The 15,831-nt window shown below is 38.4% G+C and overlaps 1 protein-coding gene across 3 annotated transcripts; it reads left to right on the top strand.

The window, feature by feature from the left end:
• The first annotated feature begins 627 nt into the window (after positions 1 to 627).
• Positions 628 to 15,442, top strand: pir (pirin). 3 transcript variants are annotated; one of them, XM_085404414.1, is made up of 10 exons: positions 628 to 798; positions 1,832 to 1,950; positions 2,034 to 2,126; positions 3,611 to 3,691; positions 9,144 to 9,350; positions 10,865 to 10,949; positions 11,678 to 11,722; positions 13,100 to 13,182; positions 13,623 to 13,689; positions 13,823 to 15,442. In XM_085404414.1, exons 1-10 carry the CDS (start codon positions 678 to 680, stop codon positions 13,939 to 13,941), a joined length of 1,020 nt encoding a protein of 339 aa, XP_085260540.1. In that variant the 5' UTR covers positions 628 to 677; the 3' UTR covers positions 13,942 to 15,442. The 3 variants fall into 3 exon arrangements, with proteins under 3 accessions (XP_085260540.1, XP_085260548.1, XP_085260555.1); XM_085404422.1 differs by having other exon boundaries at positions 664 to 798; positions 1,854 to 1,950; XM_085404429.1 differs by lacking the exon at positions 628 to 798 and adding an exon at positions 861 to 980 and having other exon boundaries at positions 1,854 to 1,950.
• The last annotated feature ends 389 nt before the right edge of the window (positions 15,443 to 15,831 follow it).

The following is a 15,831-nucleotide window of genomic DNA, read 5'->3' as shown; positions in this document are numbered from 1 at the left end:
GCTCCACGTTCTCCCTCTGTACTCGTGCCTGCCTGCAACAAAGCGAGCGCGAGCGATGTCTGTCTCGCGCTAGCAGCGCCTGTCCATCATAAATTTATCATCATATTCCGTATTATAATTTACTTTTTTGTGTTTGATAAGGTTTGTGGTGTTGCCGCATATGTCACAGACTGTATATTGGCTGTTTACACGACTCCACTTAAGACTAACTAAATAAGCGAACACGCGTGAGTCTGTATAAATTTATACGGCTCCATTTATACAGCCGTATTTTGCGTATCACGACGACAGGGGGGGAAAGAAGTAGTTCCTACCATTCCTAATTACTTTCTATTTTGTTCATGTTACTGATAAAATCCAAATTTGCCCAGATTACTAAAATATTGATATGTTAATATGAGAATCGATTCTTGAACATAAATATCTGCTATGGGAGGAGTCGATACTTCAGTATATTTCACGAAACTGCTCAACCACCTGCTGTTGGGATTTTTGAGGACTGCAGGAGAGCAGGTTTGAAGCAATGCTTGTGGCTTGTGACCTATACTGCAGCCAGATGGCAGGGGGCGATAGAAACGGTTTAAAGAGGTTGAAAACCGCGCCCCGTGTGCCCGCAGTGGGCAAATACCTGCGCCTAGGGACACAACCGTTGCGGCATTTAATCATAAGGCTGAAAAATGATTAGTCATCCCTCCGCCCAAAACACAAACATACACCCGCTTCCGCCCCTGGCTTGTTATAGTAGGCTGCAATCTGAGCAGGTGAAGTTCCAGAAAAAAACTCGCTCCTGTCCGGCAGGTGAGTGTAACTACAAGCTAACAAGCTTGTATGAGCTGGATATAGCCTCTAAAAAGAAGTAGACGGCTAGTGCTTCTACACAGAGTGAGAACGGGCTTGTTCTTTACCGTGGTATGCTTTTTTTCTGTAAACGTCATTCTCCAGTCGCATTTAAACATTGCCGAAAGGGGTTTTCATGGCAGGTAATGCAGTACGGTGCGCCTTTATTTCCTAGAAAATGACGCAGTGTTGTTAAAGTTGTTCACTGAACAGAAAACAAGGGACTGCTGGTCACGTGATCACCAGACCAGCCTGCAAATCGGCTTCAAATCATCAACGGACATCGTTTCAGGAAGTGATCACACAACAGAGCCGGGAGCGAAAAGAGACGGCGTAGGCCTAACAAGGTCTGAAGAAGTATCAAATGAATACAGCGAAAGTTACAGGACCGAGCCGACAGCGAGAACTGATGATCAGCTGACCGATCAGCTGATCACTGCCGTCAGACTCTATGAGCTTTTCGCAGTGGCGCCAGATCAGCTGAGATCCTCCAGTTCGCCCAATCAAGTGTTTAAAAATCGGGGAATGAAATAGGGGCTATTTTGTCATATCTTGCTATTTTACAGTATTTTATTTCAGAATAGTCGCCTACAGCAGAGTTGAGGTTTTTTCTTCAGGATGAAATAATTAATAATCTATTAAAAACGTTTTTTTACTTTGAGACTTCTAAGTCATTTGAGACACTACAGTCAATAAATACAGATATTTTTTTTTTAGAAAAGAAAGGTGAACTGAAACTTACACTGGTGCATTTTAAGAGTAAGGAAGTGCTTTAATAAAGATGGAGAGTTGAAATCTGAGTAATAGATATAAAATGAAAATTATTCACAAAAGTTATTACAAGTAGCAAATCAACAAATAAAAAAGGCATGTCACGGGTAAAATAAAGATTTTCTTCTTATTATTATCCTTTTTTTAGTGAATGCTGAGGTATGTTATGTATTGTTTTATATCATTGTTTTGAATGTTTATGTATATGTTGTATACGTTGTAGTGACTACCGAAATCTTCCCCAGAACGATGAATGTGAGGAGAGTGCAAAAGACAGTTCTGAGTGTGGAACAGGAAGAGGGGCTCGGCGCTCGGGTCCGCAGGAGCATTGGGAGAAAGGAGGTACGCTCTTCAGCTGTCATGCTGCTTGCTGAAAATGCACTCAACAGCACTCCTCAAACATATGCTGCATATTTTATTTCCAGCTGAGGAACCTGGATCCTTTTTTGATGCTGGATGAGTTTAGAGTGAGCAAGCCAGCGGGATTTCCAGACCATCCTCACAGAGGATTTGAGACGGTGAGGCTGTGTGAGTGTGTGACCAAAGATTTACAAGTTCCAGATTCTCAAGTTTGGGAATTTGCTGCTCTTCCTTCCTGCGTTTGGTCTTTCTGTTTGGGGGGGGGGGAGCAATCAGTTTTGTATTTTTCCTTTAGAAAATTATGAGAATTCTTTCAGTGTTTTACAACACTTAATAGACAAAAAAAGAAAAGATTTAAAATTTGCATTTTTAAAATCAAAATCTGCAACAGGTTGCAAAGCAGCGTATGAATGTACAACGTGAAAGTACTGCAGTTGTCAACCTTTCAACTAAACGTTGTCACACAGTTTAACTAGTACATCACCAGCAGGTGAAATTCCTCCTTTTTGTCACTAGATGGTGACATTAGGACAAGGCCCAGGAGATAAATGTACCACCTTCATTTATACAAACATTATTTCAGGTTGATTGACCTTTTTAAAACATAGATAAAGTCCAAGGTAGAAAAAACACTAATATTTCATGCCACTGTAAAGTTTGCATAAACTCACCTTTTACCCAGAATGCTTTGCAAGGAAACGTGCAAAGAATCAAATGAAGAAAAAAAAAATCCCCTATTTTGAAATGACCAAATGCCCCAGCTATTAGTGGAGCAACTTTACTTTTGTGGGAGAGGTTATTTTAAAATAAATGCCAAATATTTGTGCATATTTTTTTACTGAATTTGTGATCCACATTTAGAAGCTTGAAGGTCTAAATGTGATTTTTTTTAAAGCAAATTATTTTCTAAAAGGTGATGTTGTCTTCACCTTTTGCATTTTACTCATTAATCGTTTTATGGATCACACAAATTAAATATGAAGTAGCCAAAGCTCTTTCTAGAATGGATATCACAATTTACACAAAACATCAGCAAAGCTGCTACCATAGCTATGAATCAATGAAGTGTGGCAGGCTTGACTTGTGTCTTCATAGTCTTGAAAACCCAGACGTTGTCCTTAGATTGCCGGACTTCCCCCAACTTTATTTGATTTGGCAGATGCGACTTAAATCTCCTGGTGTGGGTGGACAGGACTAGGCTTCACTCCCAGCATGCCTTTCAGCAGGTGTGTTTGTACACACTTACATGACTTTTGAAATCACACAGCTGTGGAGACAGATCGCATGCAGTTCACTGCGGGAGCCCAAGCGTTCCTCTCTTACACAGATGTTCACCTTTGAGCTTTTGACCTTACTGTCAGTACTTCTCTTCCTGTCTACTCTGACCACTCTGAAAAAAAGTCCATATTTTTAAAAGTTCCTGCTTAAAAATAAGTGAAAACAAGCCTTTTTGTGTTAATGAAGCAAATAAAACAATGGTAGAGTTAATGAAAATTTTTTTTATGTTTTATAAAGGATTTTGCCAAAACCTGTTTAGTAAAGGTGCCATAAAAGGGAAAAACTCTAATCATGCCTTTTTTCAATTTTAACTGTGACTAAATACTGATAATGGGTGATTATGCTGTTTATATGTGTCTTTCAGGTAACATATCTTTTAGAGGGGAGCATAGCGCATGAAGACTTTTGCGGCCATTCAGGACGACTGAAATCTGGAGATCTGCAAGTATGGCTTTCTACAAGGGGACCTCTAATGATTTTTCATATGTATACAGTATACTGTTAAAGTGGTGGATGCTCATATTAAACAAGGTCAAAGTTTTAAATAAGGAGTTCTGCACTGGCAGGAGTATTCCCTCTGAGCTAAAAACTCAGACCTTGTTCAACAAATCATACACTGTACATAAAAGATGGAAAGAGCCATCATGATGTCACCCTTTAATTTTTATGCCGCGTTTTTGTAACTGACTTCGACTAGAAAGTTAGCCAGAGTTCATAAGTTACCAGCTAAGCTTGGCTAGCAAGGTACCTCCATATATGACATACCTACGGTGGCTGGGAAGTGCAAAGCGCAACAAATTAAAAAACGGCAACAAATTAAAAACAAATAAAAAATCCGCAACAAATTAAAAAACCACAACAAATTAAAAATCCACAACAAATTTAAAAAACGGCAACAAATTAAAAATCCACAACAAATAAAAATCCACAACAAATTAAAAATCCACAACAAATTAAAAAAAACGCAACAAATTAAAAAACCGCAACAAATTAAAAATCCACAAAAAATTTAAAAAAAACGCAACAAATTAAAAAACCGCAACAAATTAAAAATCCACAACAAATTAAAAATTCACAACAAATTAAAAAAATGCAACAAATTAAAAAAACGCAACAAATTAAAAATCCGCAACAAATTAAAAATCCTTGACGGAAAGGGATTGTCTGAAATACCGGAAGCGACACAACGATTAGCCTAATAGGGCTTTTGGAGAGTGATGTCGCGAGAGGGGGTGTGGCCAGGATTTTTGGTTGAGGCGCCATGTTTCTGGGCCGAACAAAGCGCTAGTGAAAGAGGAGCGAAAGTACACGGATAACCCCAGCTATGGTTCGTACTTGCTGTGCGGTCGGTTGTAAAGTTAGATCGCACGACCGGCAAGGGAATAAGGTTGAAAATGGTTTATCTTTTCATTCTTTCCCCACCTGGAAGCAACATGAGGCAGCTCATGTATCGGATGTTACCAAAAGAAGGCGTCTAGTCTGGATAGCAGCTGTGAGACGAGCTGATATCCAGTTCTCTTCCATCTCCAAATATCTGTTGGTGTGCTCCAGACATTTTCATTCCGGTAAGTTATGGATATGTTCATATCACTCTTTATCCGGTCTTTTAAGTCTGACATCACTAGCCGTGTCTTGGTCAAACTCCGCTGCAGGTCCATAAATCACACGATCACTGTGGCATCACTGAGTGTTGAAAAACTATCTAAAGTCTTTCATCTGTAATAAAATGATCAGCGTTCTGCTCTACCATGTGTAACAATTGAGTTTATCATCCAGGCATCCATGAAAACGAAATTAGCTGGAAGTTAGCTCGCTAGATTCCATCTAAATACAATATAGCATGTCCTAACTGAGGGATTTTGGAAACAAATTCAAACGTACAGCTCTGTTATCACTTCCAACATAAATGAAGACAGAAAACTAAACAGCAGTGACGTTTGTAGGGTTACTGAAGTTTGGCTAGCTGGCGTATAATGATGTGCTACGTGACGGCTAGCGACACAGCTATGTGAGCAATATATAAACACTCTAACTTTTTCCACTTGATAAAAGTTATCGTGAGGATTCTCGGTGGTCAGGAACAAATGTAATCTCATGGCAGGATGCTGTAAACGGACCAAATTTCAGCCAGGAGAACAACTGAGATAATCCATCCACAAGGATGAATAGGATTAGTCATTCATATACTGCTGCATGGGCTGGGCTGTAGCTACATCGTAAGGTTTTAAAAACTGAGCTTTCAAATGATTAGTGGTGATAGAAGCAGAGGGAGGCCAACAGTGATCACTTACTGTTTTTAGGAGTTTTTTGAGATTAAATAGAAGACAATACAAAACTTTAAACATGTTAACAACACAAAACCCATATTAAACGCAGACTACTTTAGGCCTGGAAGCAGGATTTGTCACACCATCACTTAAAGACCAGATAGCCTATTAGTTTTCTTTTCGATGCACTCTGAGGTCATAGCAAATTAGAAAAAAAAAACATCCTAATGAGTGATTTTGCAGAACTACGTTCTATTTATAGACTTGCTAATTTGGCATTATTGCAGCAAACCAGCCAATGAAATAGATGAAACATCGTGACTGGGTTCCAGCGCTACACAAGGGACCTGCTTCAAACATACCACCATGCCAATCAGATTACTTCTTCCATGTGAGGGTGAAGAGGTGACCCTTCTGGATAAGACAGTAAAGGTTTGCTGCCGTTTTGGTGAACAGTGTGGTAGTAAAACCAGGGAAAAATGAAACTTGCTCCTGTTAAATATTCTTAAGTCTTGTGCTGTATAGAATTTGTTTCCAAAATCCCTCAGTTAGGACATGCTATATTGTATTTAGATGGAATCTAGCGAGCTAACTTCCTGCTAATTTCGTTTTCATGGATGCCTGGATGATAAACTCAATTGTTACACATGGTAGAGCAGAACGCTGATCATTTTATTACAGATGAAAGACTTTAGACAGTTTTTCAACACTCAGTGATGCCACAGTGATCGTGTGATTTATGGACCTGCAGCGGAGTTTGACCAAGACACGGCTAGTGATGTCAGACTTAAAAGACCGGATAAAGAGTGATATGAACATATCTATAACTTACCGGAATGAAAATGTCTGGAGCACACCAACAGATATTTGGAGATGGAAGAGAACTGGATATCAGCTCATCTCACAGCTGCTATCCAGACTAGACGCCTTCTTTTGGTAACATCCGATACATGAGCTGCCTCATGTTGCTTCCAGGTGGGGAAAGAATGAAAAGATAAACCATTTTCAACCTTATTCCCTTGCCGGTCGTGCGATCTAACTTTACAACCGACCGCACAGCAAGTACGAACCATAGCTGGGGTTATCCGTGTACTTTCGCTCCTCTTTCACTAGCGCTTTGTTCGGCCCAGAAACATGGCGCCTCAACCAAAAATCCTGGCCACACCCCCTCTCGTGACATCACTCTCCAAAAGCCCTATTAGGCTAATCGTTGTGTCACTTCCGGTATTTCAGACAATCCCTTTCCGTCAAGGATTTTTAATTTGTTGTGGTTTTTTAATTTGTTGCGGATTTTTAATTTGTTGCGTTTTTTTTAATTTGTTGTGGATTTTTAATTTGTTGTGGATTTTTAATTTGTTGCGGTTTTTTAATTTGTTGCGGTTTTTTAATTTGTTGCGGTTTTTTAATTTGTTGCCGTTTTTTAATTTGTTGCGGATTTTTAATTTGTTGTGGATTTTTAATTTGTTACGGATTTTTAATTTCTTGCGCTTTGCACTTCCCAGCCACCGTACATACCAGCTAATTAGTGCAACAGTCAAAGAAAATACTAAAATTCCGATGATTCAACTAAAATGTTCCACCAATGCCAAACGTGGTATATTTCAGCCATTTGAATTAGCAATGCCGAAGTTTTGAGAGACAACTAAGACTTTAGCTGACTCCATTTGGTAAGTTCAATATTTTTATCACAATTTAAACAAGAGTGCTAACAAATCAACACTCTATAGTTGTCATAAAAAGGGAAATTAGTTTTAGAGACCAAAACCAAACTTGGATATAGCCCTTATAAATCTGGAGATTTTATGGATTCATTCACTCTTCAAGACAGCCTCAAGTGGTCATTCAGGTAGCTGTTCTTTTTTTTTTCACTCCCACAGTGGCTTAATTTTCCAGTCCCAGAGGCTGCCAGTTGGCACTGATATGTGGATTTTGAACCAAGCACAGCTGTTTCCCAGTATATCCAGTGTTTGCGCTAAGCCTCTATTGACTATAGCCTCATATTTGGATTCAGTAAGGCAGGGGTGTCAAACTCAAATACACAGTGGGCCAAAATTCAAAACTGGAACAAAGTCGCGGGCTAACAATAATATTTATTGAAAAAAAACTTCCTCCAGATTTAAGAATGACTCTTTTCTTATGGACTCAAATAAGTTTTGCTGGAAAACTGAATATGGAACAAGCAAAGCTTAATACTAAACAATATATATATTAGCTGTATAATACCAGTAGGCCAGCTCTAATAGTAATTTGGTATGGCTTTGCGGGCCAAATGTAATTAGGCTGCGGGCCAAATTTGGCCCGCGGGCCAGAGTTTGACACCTATGCAGTAAGGCTTCAACAGTAGAACAAGACTTAAGTTTATGAGAGCATATGAATCCTCACAAAACTCATTACATATGCATTACAATGTTGTGCACTCACACTAATTGGATATTGTGGCCTCTGGGATGTTTCCTCTGTTTTAAAGTAGTAAAGCAATATTCACACAAACACAGCCCACTGACTCAGCTTCAGTGTGCAGCAGAGGTTTAGTCCGTTCAGCTGGATTTGTTCTAACCCACCCCGTGCACCCTCAGTTGGCTCTTGTGGGAGCTGCAGATGCTCAAACAGACGCCTGCCTGTCCTAACTGAAAATCTAGACTATGTAGATGAAAGCAGGTTTTCATTAGAGGAAGAGGTGAAGAAGCGATCAGCAAAGAAAATGTTTGAGAATGTTCTTGGGTTAAGTTCAGATACGATGGAGCGTCGTAATGATTTTAGATGGTGACTCATTTTTTAAATCCAAACCAGAAGCTTTGTTCTAAGTTACAGATATTTCATACCTATTTAATGATAACAGATATTATTATTATTAATTTTCAAATTTTATTCTCTGGGATTTCCTAAGGGTTTGTACTAATTTTCTGCTACATTTATACATTTTTAATTTTCCAGTTTACATCAAGTAACTGATAAATAAAAACCTGCATGATGAACACTCTTAGATAAATGATAAGTGGGCAGATATAGTTAAACAAGGTTGTGAGCTCAAATTTCTAAAGGAGATGAGGAGAGACTCCCAATCTAAATTTGCAATTTTTTTCAAAGTCTATCAGTGGTTCTAGTTCCTTCTGGGCTGTGCTGTGTGGGTGTTTTTTTGGGGGGTTTTTTTGTTTAGGTGGCTGTCAAACAGTATTACAGGACACCCGCCTAGAAGAACCCAATAAATATAGTTGCACTTAGTTTAAGTTATATTTCATTATTTGTGTACATACACACTCTTCTATCTAAAAAACACACATTGGCATACTGGTGAAACCAGACCAAAAATGAGGGGATCACCAAGGTTTCAACACATCCTCTCAGGGAGATTTATGTCTGTACAAAATTTCAACATCCACTGTCAGCTTTTCAAAGCTGTTTTTTCCAAAGTGATGAATCAGTCGCTGATCATCACCATCCACACGTGTTAGGCCCTACACCAAACCATTGAAATGCAAATAGTATCCAGCCCACCTCTAATCCAAACACAAAATTCAAACAGACAATAATAAACTGTAATTCTTTTCATTAGTCCTATCATACACATGCTTGCACATCATTTGTGAGTGTGTCTTTTGTACATGTGAATTATTTCTCCTTGTCCACCAGTGGATGACTGCAGGACGGGGGGTGGTCCATGCTGAGATGCCCATGTCAGAGGAGCCGGTAGTGGGCTTACAGTTGTGGGTTAACCTGTCAAGGCAAGAAAAGATGGTGGAACCTGCGTACCAGGAGCTTAAAGGCTCAGATATCCCCAAACCCAGCCAGGGAGGAGTTGCAGTCACTGTGATATCTGGAGAAGCTTTAGGAGCAAAGGTGTGTGCATGTGTGTTTGTTTTTGTAATTCATCTGCAGGGATCTGATGTCACTAAAACCTTTGTCCTACCAAGTCTATCAGACTACCACCCTAAAACTGGGCATGGTGTTTAGTTTCCTGTTAGCTGCTGATCTCATGATGATTGCTCATTTGCTGGATGCTTGAGGCAAAAAGGAAAAGCCTACAAACAGTATGTGGGTGTGTGTGTGCATCTAGGATAGGGGAAGGAGCCTGTTACTGCACTGTTTGACCAGAGTGAGTGTCTGAAAAGAGGAAACTACAAATAAGAAGCAGATTGTTCGGCGCTGTGAGGGTTGACTTGTTAGTTAGTTGTGGTTTGCCTTTGTGCTTGTTCTAATACTTTTGTGAACATCGGTGGAAGTTGATGTGGAGGTTGTTTAAGGAAGTGGGCACTATTGACACATTTTAGGTTAAATGTAAGACTGAAAGTGAAGGAAATTGATCCAACTAGTTGTTTGAAGTATGTGTTTGTGTTCATCCATGTATGTGGACTCTAATATACCGACAATCAGAATGTTTTATTAATACCAGAAGACATTATGTTGTCAGTGTTCCTCACGACAGTAAGAAAAGTAACTAAACAAACGAAATTAAATAATACAATATATTACACACTTGTACAGTGAGGGATTGTATAGTGAGAAATGATCAAAGTTCCCAAGGCCATAGTAAAAGGACTTGGAAACAGTTTGCTGCTTGTGATATACGTGTGTGTGTGTGTGTGTGTGTGTGTGTGTGTGTGTGTGTGTGTGTGTGTGTGTGTGTGTGTGTGTGTGTGTGTGTGTGTGTGTGATGAACAAGGTTACTGCTGGTAACATTAAATCCTCTGATGTGTGCTGTGTAAAAAGAACAGTTCAAAGAAAGCATTAAAAGCCTCAAATGACACCAACATTACATTTATTGGTTAAGCTCATCACTTTGGTCTCCTGCCATCGTATCTATTTTTTTAAACCGGCAAGTTAGTTTAAATTTAATTGTGCCCAGTTTTATTCCCACACTTTGTAAATGTTTTCACAATACACTTTTAATTGCTGTTTACAGTACAGCCTTCTTGGGACAGCAACCATGTCACAATACACATCTGGAACAAAAATAAAGAGACCAAAGTGGAAAAAATGTAGCCTATGACTGTTACTGAGTCCCTCAAAGTAAGACATAAATAAACAAAGTACTACATGAATGTGATGACATTCACATTTGAAGGAGACTTTTTCCTTATCTTAATGCATTTATGTCAAAGCACTAGTCAGCTATGGTAAATTAAGACTAAGACTAGTCTTAATTTACCATAGCTGACTCCACATCGCACTCCACCAGGCACCTATGTAACACGTACCGGTGCAATACTCGCAAATATAATAACTGTTTAACAATTACTCAAATATACTCAAATATTTTATATCTTCAAACAAAAGAATAACTGTGTAACTCTCCTTGTTGCTGTCTTGCTCTCTCTTGTTTTCTTTTTCTGTTTCCTTTTTCTTTTGTTTAGTCCAAGATCTACACGAGAACTCCGACGTTATACCTGGACTTCAAATTGCAGGCAGAGGCCACGCATGTGCAGCCTGTCCCTCAAGGTAGGAAAAATTAGAAACTAGTTTCTCTAACATGAGTTGATAATAATAAAATTCTTAATCATGTCTTTGATGATGCTTACATAAACATCTTGTGGTCACTCTGGGAATGACGCCGTCTGTTACTGAACTATTGGTTCTCCAGTGTTGTTGCCAGGAGGGGACTGTGTTCTCCACAGGCTGTGTTGAATATTGGCATATTTGTAAAAGAGACAGAACAATGAGTAATGCTTCTGGATATAAGAAGTGTTTCAAACTACTTTTTTCTAAAGCAACAGTAAAACAAACTCCAAACAAATGTTTGGCTTTTAAAATAAGACTTTTTAGAATAAAAATTAGGTTGAATCCATGATTAATAAAGCCTCTTGTTTCTATCCATGATACCACTTTGAGACTTGGTATTCTATAATCTTCAAATTTTCATATGTTCCTTTTTCCAATAAATAAATAAATACAAATCCTAGATCACAGCACAAAATGTAAATAGCAAAATGCATCTGCAAATAATTATAAGGCTTTATTTCATTAAAACATAAATGACCTGTCAAATGTTAAAACTGAGAAGTTGTGAATTAAATTAAATTTATGTCAGTGTCAACAACCTTTTTTCCGATGCCTACAAATGTCCAAAAACACAATAAATTCAGGTGGAGGTGAATTGTCTTTTAAAACAATTGACCTATTTTGTTATTACGCCTGTACTTAAGATATGATGTTTCTGTGCTTGACAGGTTGGACCACGTTCATCTACACACTATCAGGATCCACTCATGTTGGTAAGTTTCTTCTTTATTTGACTAATTATTACTTTCCTAATACCTATTTTATTGTTTCTTATTGTTTAACAGCTCAGATTAATGTAAGGAGATTGGTTGTGCTCCACCTGAATTCTTCTGAAAGTTGATCTGGTCATTTTTGTGTGAGCTTGCTGGCAGGCAGACAGCCTTTCGAGGGTAGTGCTCTGTTTGGATTTGTGCACTGGTTTCCCTCCTCGCTCGTCCTGGGGCCTTATCAACGTTACAAAAATGTGTGTGATCTCAGTCCAGCTGCATCTTCCTTTCAGCTTGATGGATATCGACTGTCACTCAGCTATGATCTCTTTAGACTAGATCACTGCAGGTGATCCAGCATCTCTGGAAATATAATAGTGCACCTGTGTGTAAAATACCATCATCTCACTGCTTGGCTTCTTATGCTGCATCAGTATTCCTGTTTGGTCTGTGAACTATATTGTTTCATGCTTATTGAACAGCATGGTGTGATCAGGGAATTCCCCTCACATGCGAACAAACTCTCTCAGAGAATGAACTCATTTTCAGAGGCTTTGTTAGTTTGTTGAAACCTGTTGTGTTCTGTCAGAATTTCCCTTTTAATATCCTTCATTATGATTCAGTTGCTCCATTGTTACACTGCAGGGTCTCTCAGACTGGCTATAATTTCGAGCAGATGTTTGATGACACGAGAGGATGAAAATGAGTTCTAAGATTAAAGAAGTTATTTGATTTTAAAGTCTCTAACTCTACAGGCAGTCCTCCCAAATCAGCACCAGCTGGCTTTGATGAATGAATCCAACACAAGTGGGATTGGCTGTGTTTCTCAGCATTTAGTGTTGGTGTTGCGAACAAACTGCTCAAGCAGGTTGAAAGTGTAAATGGCTGAAACATGGAGGTGGCAAATTTACTCTTTGTTGCTAATGATGCTTATTTCGACTCACAAGCCACAAACTTAATCACTTATATTTGTATTTTGTGTTGCTCTGTACATGATTTATGGCGAAGTACAATTCTATGGATGAAATGTGTACTCAGTTTCATTCGTCATAAGAAAAAATGGGATTAATGTGGCAAAATGCTGGGAAACTGTCACATTTAGAAATATAAATGAAGAATTTAACAAATATTATTATTATCATTATCAATATGTCAAACTTATAATATGTTTGAGATCATTTATGGCATCTTAAAACAAGTATGAATACCTTTACTCAAAGCAAAAATATATAAACTGATGTCAGTATAAAACGTGAGATCATCACATTGAATTGTTTTGCAGCACGGTAAAAGATACAAATATCACGCAGCTGAACTTGTGCTTTGCTTTTACTCGCTCACAAATATCATGCCTGGAATATTGGACTTCCCTTTCTTTTCAAGGCCCAGATGAGGAGCAGCAGCAGGTGGAGCCTCATCACACTGTGGTGTTTGGGGATGGAGACTGTGTCAAATTTGAAAACAAGGTTAGAAAAATGTCTTTCACCAGTAGTATGCTATGGGAATTTTCCACCCCCATGTCATCTAGTGGTGTCTGTGAAGGTTCTCAGTCATCCAGGTCATCGTAGTCAAAGGAGCTTGCGAAGAAGCTCTAGTGGTGATTTTTCTGCCTTTGTGAGGTGTTTTTAGTGTGAACTGTCAAGATGCAAGGTGCTGAACCCTAGATCTTTCCTCATGCAGTGTGATTGGTAGAAAGCACTTAAAGCTTTAGAATAAAGTGCCTTGTAAATGAGACTTGTAGTAAAAGTGCTATTAAAGCACCAGTCCATTTACCAAATGGTGAACATGTCTTTAGTCCCTATCTCTAAGCGGGGAGCTACTGACTTTGAATTGTGAAAAACGTTAGTCTGTCCACTTTAAATTCAAACAAATATTACTTCATTTCTTCTTGTGTTTTTTTCCTTAGGGCTCCGAGGTTTCCCATTTTGTGCTGATCGCTGGACAACCAATCAACGAGCCTGTGGTACAACACGGTTAGTCATTGGTGTCCTTTCCTCCATGCCGGCACAAAGTCACTGACAGACAAAAAAAGATGCTTTGTGTTTTTAGGGTATAGTTGATGTAACACAGCTGTGATGTAACACTCGTGTTGTGTCTGCTGTTCAGGTCCATTTGTCATGACCACAGAGGACGAGATCAGAGAAGCTTTCAGAGACTACCAGAATGGCAGAAATGGCTTTGAGAGGGCTCCAAACTGGAGATCCAAGATCAGGGATTCTGTTTGACCACCATATCCTGACACTCTTTTAGTATTTTAGTATTTAGTATTTATTTATTTATTGTCATTGTCAAGAACAATGAAATTGCGTTTGGGGCTTCCATACAACCCAAAAAAAAGAAGAAAATAATAAATACCCCTTAAAACCCAAGTGTACATATTTAACCCAGTGTGACTCCAATGCACAGAAAACATTTGTTACTACAGAAAAAACATAAGGTGGTTTTAGTTTGGGATAATCATATAAAGATGGGAAAAGTTTAGTTTTTGAGAACTTGTTTTTATTTATTAATCTTTGATTTATGTGTGATTAAATTAAACTTGTTACATGAAATGACCACAGCAGGAAATATGCTTGTAAGAACTTCGTTGTGTTTTGGTACAAAGTAGCAGGGTTTGAATCATTTAACATGAAGTTAAGGTTACAGTAATGCAGTGGCCATGGTAAGAAGAGACACTGGCTATCAGTTTGAAACAGGAAATGGATAGACTACCCTGACCTCCTCACTCAACTGAGAGTAACTCTATAACACTCCCAGAGTTATTATGGCCACTACAGGTCACTGTCAAGTGTTTCAAAGGGTTGCTGTTTGCACAAACAACCTGTGGAGCTGTTTCAATCGGGGGGCAATCATTATCATTTATGTGAGAGTTACAGCACTGTGCAAAAGTCTTGAGCCACACCTCATTTCTTTATATTTTGCTTCCAAAGTCTGAACCAACAATTCTCCAGACTTCCTTGACTGTTTTATTTTTTGTAAAGCCATTTAATACTGACCAATTAATCATTCAAGAGATAAGCCAGTGTTGTTGTTACACATAACAGGCAACTTAACAAAGAACCTATTTTAAATTGGCACTTTGTTACTAGCAGCCTCTCACAAAAACACACAATTTATTCCCATTTTTGTAGCTGAATCTCTGAAAAATGCCAAAGAAAACATAGTTTGACAGACAGAAATTAGTAATTATGTACCAGCAAGGTGATTTCCGAAGAGGTATCAGCATGATGTGCAGTGTGTCCTTGAAACAAACTGCAGAAACTGGGCAAATTATCTACAGGAAATGAGTAGTATCAGAAAGTCATGTTCTTAAGAAATAGGAGAAAAACCTGACACAGGAGCTTAGAGATGTATCTGACCTTTCATTTGATCCATCTTTGGAAAGCTTTAAAGCACAAATTGACCTTCAAACTTGTTAGATTTGCCTTATACTGTATTTCCATGTATGTATAAATATGTTTCAGTAAATTGTTGCACCTATTTCCCATTTTCCTGGCAAAATATAAAGACATGAGTGGTGACTTCTGCATAGTCATAGCAGATTAATAGACTAGATGCCATGTGTAAATGCTCTTCTCAGATGTACTCGTGCTTTCTTTGGTGCCGGAAATGAAAGTGAAAGATTTAAGGTTTGATCAATGACCACTATAAGAATCATCCGTGTTATTTTACTGGTTTGTCAGCATTTCTGTCCAAATTTAACCACAATAAAAGTTTCTATGCTAAATAAAATGTACATTATTGCAAGCCTTGTGCTCCTACTTCTCTCCCCTTCTTGCTGTCTCTTCTCAGCCAGCGTCTGAGGTTCATTTTCCACAAACATCTAAACACAATTTCAATTCCCAGTTTGCTCTGCCTTCTCATCTCTCTCAACATCACAAATAAAAGTTTTAGCATAATATAACATGATAATTTGGGGGACGCTTAGCATGTGCTCTTGTCTTAGGATCACTGCTTTTATAAGGGAATAATTTAACAAAAGTAAAGTGAGATTCTTTAAATGTACTGGTTTGTGCCCAGTTAAAACCTAATAAACCACATGAAAGTCTTCAAAGCAATCCATAGTCATACAAATAATTGATTTTATTTATATGTCCTCACAGCACACATGTTGC

The sequence above is a fragment of the Rhamphochromis longiceps genome, linkage group LG1, assembly GCF_057381845.1.
Source record: "Rhamphochromis longiceps isolate RC_006_pf linkage group LG1, R_longiceps_female_GT1.1, whole genome shotgun sequence".
NCBI lineage: Eukaryota > Metazoa > Chordata > Actinopteri > Cichliformes > Cichlidae > Rhamphochromis > Rhamphochromis longiceps.
This window is presented reverse-complemented; position numbering and strand designations above follow the sequence as displayed.